Source organism: Salmo salar, unplaced genomic scaffold (genome assembly GCF_965601325.2).
Source record: "Salmo salar unplaced genomic scaffold, fSalSal1 ptg000687l, whole genome shotgun sequence".
NCBI classification, from domain to species: Eukaryota; Metazoa; Chordata; class Actinopteri; order Salmoniformes; family Salmonidae; genus Salmo; species Salmo salar.
In genome coordinates, this window is record NW_027675464.1 from 126252 (window position 1) to 137457 (window position 11206).

Below are 11206 nucleotides of genomic sequence, written 5' to 3' on the forward strand. Positions count from 1 at the left end.
ACCGTCCAGAGTAGTGATGCTGGACAGGCGGGCAGGTGCAGGCAGCTATCGGTTAAAGAGAATGCATTTAGTTTTACTTGTATTTAAGAGCAGTTGGAGGCCACGGAAGGAGAGCTGTATGGCATTGATGCTCATCTGGAGGTTAGTTAACACAGTGTCCAAAGAAGGGCCAGAAGTATACAGAATAACACCAATAACAGAGGGGGTCTGATCTTTGTGCCTCTGTAAATTTCTCATTTATCATTATTCACGATTCATTCCTGATTATTCATAATCATGGTAGCATCCACATGAATGTAGAAGTGTTCAGAAACATCTTCTATTCTTACTGACAATACAAGTGAAGTGACTCCAAAATGACAGGACATTATTCACCAATCAGTTTCTATTAGGAAAAACATCATCCAAAACACAACCAAGACAAACTGCAAATGAATTCAACAAGTTTGTAGAATCACAAGCTTGATGTAATCACTGCAGGCATGGAACATGGGACTAAATACTAAACTTATGACAACTTTAATACAATATAAGTGAATTTGTCCGAATATGTACAACTTTTTCAAATGGGAGAACTAAATACATAAAGTGCTTTCCTTTCTTAATAACAGTAACACAGCTATGTATGAAAATACCCTCAAATAAAAGGTGACATTCTGTACTGTCACCTGATATGAAACATCTCAAATCCAAAATGCTGGAGCATAGCACCACATTTAAAACTGTAAGCTTCACTGTCCAAACACATATGGTGTGGACTATGTGTCTGGTAAACACATGTGGATCTGGTGAACAGTTATCACTTGTTGACCAACTACAGGAATACTGACCTCAGAGTCTCCAGTTTACAGTGGGGATTCCCCAGTCCAGCAGAGAGCAGCTTCACTCCTGAATCCTTCAGGTCATTGTTACTCAGGTCCAGCTCTCTCAGGTGTGAGGGGTTTGAACTGAGAACTGAGGCCAACACTTCACAGGATGTGTCTGTGAGTTTACAGCCAGCTAGTCTGCAAACACAGAAGAAATACAATGACATACAGGTTGTATTAAAAAGTTATTCTCAGCTTTCCTAGCTTACACCGTTATGGTGCACGAATAATGTACAGGCTGTGCATTCATGGCTCAATGCTACAACTTTACTGATTAGTTTGTTTTGTAGTTTAAGAGTTTTCAGCTGATAGAAAGTTTAGTCAGCCAATGAAAATACTGTTGTTCCTACATTCAGTAAAGTTTGGTCTGTGGGATAGTCTCATGATTACTTACAGAGCCAGTCAGCCAATGAAAATACTGCTATAACTACAATTTATTTTGGTGTGCGATATTTACAGTGATACTTACAGAGCTTTCCTGCAGCCTCTCACAGCTGGGACCAGTCTCCTACGACCCTCCTCTGATGTCTTGTATTCCTTTGGGTTAAACACATCCAGAACCTCCTCTGATATCTGCAGCATGTAGGCCAGCGCTGAACACTGAGCATGTGTGAGGTTTTTGGATCTCTTTTCTGACCTCAAGTACACTTCGATGAACTTCTGTACTGAATGGTCTTTCATCTCTATCAGACAGTGGAAGAGATTGATGCACCTCTCAGGGGACATGTTCTTCCTTTGCATCACCTTAAGGGATCGGATTGTTTTCTGGACGCTCTCCGGACTGCTTTCTGTCTGTGCCACCAGACCTCGTAGGAGTTTCTGATTGGACTCCAGTGACATGCCATGAAGGAAGCGGACAAAAAGGTCCAGGTGTCCATTCTTACTCTCCAAGGCTTTATCCACGGTACTCTTCAGCAGCTCATGCAAGGTTAGCTCTTCAGACGCACCTCTAGACTTTCTCTTGAGGAAGGGCTTCAGTGCATCCATGTTCCTGGTTGTGTAACAATGGTACATGTAGACAGCTGAGAGAAACTCCTGAATGCTGAGATGAACAAAGCAGTACACCACTCTCTGAAATAACACAGACTCTTCTTTAAAGATTTGTGTGCACACTCCTGAGTACACTGAGGCTTCTTTGACATCAAGGCCACACTCTTTCAGGTCTTCTTCATAGAACATGAGATTACCCTTCTCCAGATTTTCAAACGCCAGCCTCCCCAGCTTCAGAAGAATTTCCTTATCTGACTCCATGAGCTCCTCTTGATCCATCTCATCTCTTCCATGATACTTCTGGTTCTTCAGGCTGGTCTGAATGAGCAGGAAGTGTATGGACATCTCAGTCAGAGTCGTGGGCATCTCTCTCTTCTTGTCTGTACTCAACATGTGTTCAAAGACTATTGCAGAAATCCAACAGAACACCGGCATGTGGCACATGATGTGGAGGCTCCTTGATGTCTTTATGTGTGAGATGATTCTGCTGGCCAGGTCATCATCACTGAATCTCTTCCTGAAGTACTCCTCCTTCTGTGGGTCATTGAACCCTCGTACCTCTGTCACCTGGTCAATACACTTAGGGGGGATCTGATTGGCTGCTGCAGGTCGGGAGGTTATCCATAGGAGAGCAGAGGGAAGCAGATTCCCCTTGATGAGGTTTGTCAGCAGAACATCAACAGATGATGTCTGGGTGACATCAGACACCTTTTCATTGTGCTGGAAATCTAATGGAAGTCTGCTTTCATCCAAACCATCAAAGATGAACATAGCTTTACAGGCAGTGAGTTTCTTTGCATTGCCTATGTCTAGTTCTGTGTGGAAGTCATTTAAAAGCCTGAGAAGACTGTACTGGAGATCTTTGATCAAGTTCAGCTCCCGGAAAGGAAGCACAAATATGATCTCCACATCTTGGTTTGCCTTCCCTTCAGCCCAGTCTAGGATGAACTTCTGCACAGAGACTGTTTTTCCGATGCCAGCGATGCCCTTGGTCAGCACAGTTCTGATGCTTCTCTCTTGGCCAGGTAAGGGTTTAAAGATGTCATTGCAGTGGATTGCTGTGTCATGTGAGGTTGGTGTCCTGGATGCTGTCTCTAGCTGCCACACCTCATGTTCATTGTTAACCCCTTCACTCTCTCCTTCTGTGATGTAGAGCTCTGTGTAAATCCTGTTGAGGGGAGTTTGGTTCCCTGCTGTTTCCATGCCTTCTATCACACATTCATACCTCCTTTTCAGACTGTCTTTATGGTTTACTATAGCTCTCTGCAGACTGTCTTTATGGTTTACTATAGCTCTCTGCAGGCTGTCATCCACTACAAGGGAGGAGTAAAATGGATGTGTATCAGACACAGTCATTGACAGGATGAAATGTGGGCCTCCACAACTACAGTAACTTATATTATCTCATATTATTGTAGTTAACTACATTTAAATCATATTGAGGTATTGACTTAGCACAGGTCTGCAAGTGGTCTTACTGTTTTCAGAGCCTCTTGCATCATTAGGTTCCCTCAGGTGCTGTAGTACAGGAAGTGTTCTGGATCTCTTTCTACACTGAGGACAGTCATAGTCTCCTGAAGGAGCAGGTTTCTCCCAGTATCTGGTGATGCACTGTCTGCAGAACCTGTGTCCACAGGTGATAGAGACTGGATCCCTCAGAACCTGCTGGCACACTGCACACCTGGACTGATCCTCTGGCAGAGTAGACCATCCACTACAGAGATAAAGGAGAGAGAGATACTGATCCTTTAACAGAGTAGACCATCCACTACAGAGATAAAGGAGAGAGAGAGATACTGATCCTCTAACAGAGTAGACCATCCACTACAGAGATAAAGGAGAGATACTGATCCTCTAACAGAGTAGACCATCCACTACAGAGATAAAGGAGAGATACTGATCCTCTAACAGAGTAGACCATCCACTACAGAGATATAAGAGGGTGCAGTAATTACTCTAATAAACTCAGTTACAACAAATTACAAATTACAACAACATATCTATATGACATCTTGAAGATTCTCAAAATGTGGTGACCTTCGGTCAAAGGTGATTGATCTTCCACCACTGGAATTAACAGGATGATGCATGGAGAAGTCACTGTTCATAGACAGACAGCTGGGAACAGTATACTGTGTTCATAGACAGACAGCTGGGAACAGTGTACTGTGTTCATAGACAGACAGCTGGGAACAGTATACTGTGCTGTCTGAGTGTGGTAGTAGCCTCTGGAATGAATAACATGTCCACAACACCATTACTAGAATTTTGTGCCTGAGACCTACCACAAAACCCCATTCAAAGGCACTTAAATATATTGACTTGCTCATTCACCCTCTGAATGGCACACATACACAATCCATGTCTCAATTGTCTCAAGGCTTAAAAATACTTCTTTAACCTCCCCTTCATCGACACAGATTGAAGTGGATTTAACAAGTGGCATCAATAAGGGATCATTGCTTTCACCTGGATTCACCTTGTCAATCTATGTCATGGAAAAAGCAGGTGTTCATAATGTTTTGTACACTCACTGTATAAAAGATATATGACATAAACAACAAATGATAAGCAGATGCTTTACAGTATATACTCAGATACTCAAAATACATCTGGTTTCAGATCTTGAAGGTTCTCCTCTTCAATAGAAATATCATCAATTCTGACCAGTAACTTACCTGGGGTCAAAGGTCCCTGATCCATTATTAAACTGTATAGGATGATGCATAGAGGAGTCACTCTTCATGGACAGATGACTGGGTACTGGAGAGACTGATCTCAGAGTTTGGTTAGAGAATCTGGAAAACATAATGAATCACCATCAAACTACAATATATATAATATATAAAACCATATTTCAATAGATAAAATACATTACATAAAGCACTAAAATATATGCTGACATAAAGCATTAAAATATGTGCCATTATATTAATTAAGCATTGAATTATGTGACATTACATTAATCAACAAACATCAACAAACAAAATAAATGTAAAACATTAAGAACACCCTCCTAATATTGAGTTGTCACATACAGATACTGATTCACTTCATCTCAGTTCCACTTGAATCCTTCAGAGTCTATTGATGCACATACTTTATAGTATGTCCATATGTACAGTACCAGTCAAACAGTAACACAATAAAACATCAATATGTCTATATATACAGTACCAGTCAAACAGAACACAATAAAACAAACAATAATGAGACTATACGGAGTACCAGTACTGAGTCAATATGCAGGGGTACCAGGTAGTTGAGGTAATAATGAGACTATAAGGAGTACCAGTACTGAGTCAATATGCAGGGGTACCAGGTAGTTGAGGTAATAATGAGACTATAAGGAGTACCAGTACTGAGTCAATGTGCAGGGGTACCAGGTAGTTGAGGTAATAATGAGACTATAAGGAGTACCAGTACTGAGTCAATGTGCAGGGGTACCAGGTAGTTGAGGTAATAATGAGACTATAAGGAGTACCAGTACTGAGTCAATGTGCAGGGGTACCAGGTAGTTGAGGTAATAATGAGACTATAAGGAGTACCAGTACTGAGTCAATGTGCAGGGGTACCAGGTAGTTGAGGTAATAATGAGACTATAAGGAGTACCAGTACTGAGTCAATGTGCAGGGGTACCAGGTAGTTGAGGTAATAATGAGACTATAAGGACTACCAGTACTGAGTCAATGTGCAGGGGTACCAGGTAGTTGAGCTAATAATGAGACTATAAGGAGTACCAGTACTGAGTCAATGTGCAGGGGTACCAGGTAGTTGAGGTAATAATGAGACTATAAGGAGTACCAGTACTGAGTCAATGTGCAGGGGTACCAGGTAGTTGAGCTAATAATGAGACTATAAGGAGTACCAGTACTGAGTCAATGTGCAGGGGTACCAGGTAGTTGAGGTAATAATGAGACTATAAGGATTACCAGTACTGAGTCAATATGCAGGGGTACCAGGTAGTTGAGGTAATAATGAGACTATAAGGAGTACCAGTACTGAGTCAATATGCAGGGGTACCAGGTAGTTGAGGTAATAATGAGACTATAAGGAGTACCAGTACTGAGTCAATGTGCAGGGGTACCAGGTAATTGAGGTAATATGTACATGTAGGTAAGGATAAAAGTGACTAGGCAATCAGGATAGAGATTATATCTCCTCATCCAGGGAGAGCACACACACACACACACACACACACACACACACACACACACACACACACACACACACACACACACACACACACACACACACACACAGGGAGGGAACGTTGTGTTTGTTTAATATTGTTTTAGGACTATGAAAATGGACTAAAGTATTAGCCTATGGATTATGAAAACAACCAAAAGAAATGTGAAAATGGGAGAGGAGAAATGACTAGAGACAGTGTTGTTTAACTCACTGACCATGACCCATGAGTTCTTCTTACCTTTGTTCAGTAGAAAAGTCTCCCTCTCTAAACAGTATGGGAGGATCCATAGACTGGTCACTCTTCATGGACACACAGCTGGGTACAGGGGAGGCTGGTTTCCCCTGTTTGATTAGACTTTAACACAACAGAGACAAACATTACATCTCTCATCTACTCTGATCTCAGATGGGAAACATAAGAAGAGTTTCATTACAAAACGCTATATATCACTTTCAGAAACATTCATATGTTAACTTTTATTGTTTAAAGAAATTATAAATGAGATAGGTGTTTTTTAACTCCCTAATCATGGCATGCAATTTTTCAATGACCGACATGTACATGTTTATAATGTATCATTTGATGTTTTCATTTCAGAGTCAAATGTTTTTATTTTCAAAATGCTTTACGTATATCTGCCTCACTCTCAGAGAAATCAGTAGTACTGCTAGGTTTAATACAGTAATAATATATATCTGCCTCACTCTCAGAGAAATCAGTAGTACTGCTAGGTTTAACACAGTAATAATATATTTCTGCCTCTCAGAGAAATCAGTAGTACTGCTAGGTTTAATACAGTAATAATATATATCTGCCTCTCAGAGAAATCAGTAGTACTGCTAGGTTTAACACAGTAATAATATATATCTGTCTCACTCTCAGAGAAATCAGTAGTACTGCTAGGTTTAACACAGTAATAATATATATCTGCCTCTCAGAGAAATCAGTAGTACTGCTAGGTTTAACACAGTAATAATATATATCTCCCTCACTCTCAGAGAAATCAGTAGTACTGCTAGGTTTAACACAGTAATAATATATATCTGCCTCACTCTCAGAGAAATCAGTAGTACTGCTAGGTTTAACACAGTAATAATATATATCTGCCTCATTCTCAGAGAAATCAGTAGTACTGCTAGGTTTAACACAGTAATAATATATATCTGCCTCTCAGAGAAATCAGTAGAACTGCTAGGTTTAACACAGTAAGAGTATATTTCTGTCTCACTCTCAGAGAAATCAGTAGTACTGCTAGGTTTAACACAGTAATAATATATATCTGCCTCTCAGAGAAATCAGTAGTACTGCTAGGTTTAACACAGTAATAATATATATCTCCCTCACTCTCAGAGAAATCAGTAGTACTGCTAGGTTTAACACAGTAATAATATATATCTGCCTCACTCTCAGAGAAATCAGTAGTACTGCTAGGTTTAACACAGTAATAATATATATCTGCCTCATTCTCAGAGAAATCAGTAGTACTGCTAGGTTTAACACAGTAATAATATATATCTGCCTCTCAGAGAAATCAGTAGAACTGCTAGGTTTAACACAGTAAGAGTATATTTCTGTCTCACTCTCAGAGATCAGGCTATACGGAGTACCAGTACTGAGTCAATGTGCAGGGGTACCAGGTAGTTGAGGTAATAATGAGACTATAAGGAGTACCAGTACTGAGTCAATGTGCAGGGGTACCAGGTAGTTGAGGTAATAATGAGACTATAAGGAGTACCAGTACTGAGTCAATGTGCAGGGGTACCAGGTAGTTGAGGTAATAATGAGGCTATAAGGATTACCAGTACTGAGTCAATGTGCAGGGTACCAGGTAGTTGAGGTAATAATGAGACTATAAGGAGTACCAGTACTGAGTCAATGTGCAGGTGTACCAGGTAGTTGAGGTAATAATGAGACTATAAGGAGTACCAGTACTGAGTCAATGTGCAGGGGTACCAGGTAGTTGAGGTAATAATGAGACTATAAGGAGTACCAGTACTGAGTCAATGTGCAGGGGTACCAGGTAGTTGAGGTAATAATGAGACTATAAGGAGTACCAGTACTGAGTCAATGTGCAGGGGTACCAGGTAGTTGAGGTAATAATGAGATTATAAGGAGTACCAATACTGAGTCAATGTGCAGGGGTACCAGGTAGTTGAGGTAATAATGAGACTATAAGGAGTACCAGTACTGAGTCAATGTGCAGGGGTACCAGGTAGTTGAGGTAATAATGAGACTATAAGGAGTACCAGTACTGAGTCAATGTCCAGGGGTACCAGGTAGTTGAGGTAATAATGAGACTATAAGGAGTACCAGTACTGAGTCAATATGCAGGGGTACCAGGTAGTTGAGGTAATAATGAGACTATAAGGAGTACCAGTACTGAGTCAATGTGCAGGGGTACCAGGTAGTTGAGGTAATAATGAGACTATAAGGAGTACCAGTACTGAGTCAATGTGCAGGGGTACCAGGTAGTTGAGGTAATAATGAGGCTATAAGGAGTACCAGTACTGAGTCAATGTGCAGGGGTACCAGGTAGTTGAGGTAATAATGAGACTATAAGGAGTACCAGTACTGAGTCAATGTGCAGGGGTACCAGGTAGTTGAGGTAATAATGAGACTATAAGGAGTACCAGTACTGAGTCAATGTGCAGGGGTACCAGGTAGTTGAGGTAATAATGAGACTATAAGGAGTACCAGTACTGAATCAATGTGCAGGGGTACCAGGTAGTTGAGGTAATAATGAGACTATAAGGATTACCAGTACTAAGTCAATGTGTAGGGGTACCAGGTAGTTGAGGTAATAATGAGACTATAAGGAGTACCAGTACTGAGTCAATGTGCAGGGGTACCAGGTAGTTGAGGTAATAATGAGGCTATAAGGAGTACCAGTACTGAGTCAATGTGCAGGGGTACCAGGTAGTTGAGGTAATAATGAGGCTATAAGGAGTACCAGTACTGAGTCAATGTGCAGGGGTACCAGGTAGTTGAGGTAATAATGAGACTATAAGGAGTACCAGTACTGAGTCAATGGGCAGGGGTACCAGGTATTTGAGGTAATAATGAGACTATAAGGAGTACCAGTACTGAGTCAATGTGCAGGGGTACCAGGTAGTTTAGGTAATAATGAGGCTACAAGGAGTACCAGTACTGAGTCAATGTGCAGGGGTACCAGGTAGTTGAGGTAATAATGAGACTATAAGGAGTACCAGTACTGAATCAATGTGCAGGGGTACCAGGTAGTTGAGGTAATAATGAGACTATAAGGATTACCAGTACTGAGTCAATGTGTAGGGGTACCAGGTAGTTGAGGTAATAATGAGACTATAAGGAGTACCAGTACTGAGTCAATGTGCAGGGGTACCAGGTAGTTGAGGTAATAATGAGGCTATAAGGAGTACCAGTACTGAGTCAATGTGCAGGGGTACCAGGTAGTTGAGGTAATAATGAGACTATAAGGATTACCAGTACTGAGTCAATGTGCAGGGGTACGAGTTAGTTGAGGTAATAATGAGACTATAAGGAGTACCAGTACTGAGTCAATGTGCAGGGGTACCAGGTAGTTGAGGTAATAATGAGACTATAAGGATTACCAGTACTGAGTCAATGTGCAGGGGTACCAGGTAGTTGAGGTAATATGTACATGTCGGTAGGGGTAAAAGTGACTAGGCAATCAGGATAGAGATTATATCTCTTCATCCAGGGAGTGCACACACACACACACACACACACACACACACAAACAGGGAGGGAATGTTGTGTTTGTTTAATATTGTTTAAGGACTATGAAAATTGAAAAAATAAATGGGAAAATGGGAGAGTAGAAATGACTAGAGAGAGTGTTGTTTAACTCACTGACCATGACCCATGAGTTCTTCTTACCTTTGTTCAGTAGAAAAGTCTCCCCCTCTAAACTTCATAGGAGGTTCCATAGACCGGTCACTCTTCATGGACACACAGCTGGGAACAGGGGAGGCTGGTCTCTCCTGCTTGATTGGACTTCAACACAACAGAGACAAACATTACATCTCTCATCTACTCTGATCTCAGATGGGAAACATAAGAAGAGTTCCAAAACGCAACATATCACTTTACAGAAATGAGCTTTTATTGTTTAAAAAAATTATGTATTAATTATTACATCTCTCACAGACAAGGATTTGTTTAAAATCTATCACTTGATGGTTTCATTTCAGAGAGACAAAAATCATGTTTTTTTTATGCAAAATGCTATATATCTCCCTCACTCTCAAATGTGACCGACCGGCTCAATTTGGTAATTAACTAAATAACTACATATATAGTGATTTTGGTTTATGTCAGTTTAATTGTTTGTTATGGTATAATTTCTTATTTTATGATTGTAAGTGATAAAATTAACTAGTAATTCTGAGTAATTACAACTTTAGTAAGGAATAACACATTTTTTCAGCACTACTGCAGTTGCTAAATAATTCCAATAGATGGGAACATAAGACCACAATGACATTTCAGAATATTAGTTTAGTTTTCTCCCTGGATACACCACCACTCCCCATGCTTCCTGCAGAACCCCTGCAGTACCTCCACAGACCCCGGATTGAGAACCCCTGATTTAGCAGATGCTCTTATCCAGAGAGATTTACAGTAAGTGCATTCACCTTAAGATAGCTATTTATTTAGGAAATAAACTAAATCAATTCTTCATAAAATTGTCATCTTACCTCTTAGCTTTGGTGTCATGTCCCCCAGAGAGATGCATTTTGGAGGCAGGGGCCCCCTCCTCTCTCTCCCCAGAGAGACTCATTTTAGAGGCAGGGCCCCCCTCCTCTCTCTCCCCAGAGAGACTCATTTTAGAGCACTGACCCCTGTAAACAGAGATCCAGCATGTTGGTTGTGGTTAACACAGTGACAACTAAACAGAGATCCAACATGTTGGTTGTGGTTAACACAGTGACAACTAAACAGAGATCCAGCATGTTGGTTGTGGTCAACACAGTGACAACTAAACAGAGATCAAGCATGTTGGTTGTGGTTAACACAGTGACAACTAAACAGAAATCCAGCATGTTGGTTGTGGTTAACACATTAAAAACTAAACAGAGATCCAGCATGTTGGTTGTGGTTAACCTGTTATGGCTAGGGGGCAGTATTTTCACGGCTGGATAAAAAACGTACC

The 11206-nt window shown here is 40.8% G+C and overlaps 1 protein-coding gene across 3 annotated transcripts; it reads right to left on the reverse strand.

Annotated features, from left to right (window-relative positions):
• Positions 1 to 799: 799 nt before the first annotated feature.
• LOC106574355 (NLR family CARD domain-containing protein 3-like) lies at positions 800 to 10047 on the reverse strand. 3 transcript variants are annotated; one of them, XM_082972417.1, is made up of 6 exons: positions 9931 to 10047; positions 6289 to 6405; positions 4535 to 4654; positions 3335 to 3570; positions 1336 to 3169; positions 800 to 1004 (listed from the first exon to the last, which is right to left on the reverse strand). In XM_082972417.1, the coding sequence occupies exons 1-6, from the start codon at positions 9996 to 9998 to the stop codon at positions 815 to 817; spliced, it is 2565 nt and encodes an 854-aa protein (XP_082828543.1). In that variant the 5' UTR covers positions 9999 to 10047; the 3' UTR covers positions 800 to 814. The 3 variants fall into 3 exon arrangements, with proteins under 3 accessions (XP_082828543.1, XP_082828545.1, XP_082828544.1); XM_082972418.1 differs by lacking the exon at positions 800 to 1004 and having other exon boundaries at positions 1332 to 3169; XM_082972419.1 differs by lacking the exons at positions 4535 to 4654; positions 6289 to 6405; positions 9931 to 10047 and adding an exon at positions 3894 to 3987.
• Positions 10048 to 11206: the final 1159 nt, after the last annotated feature.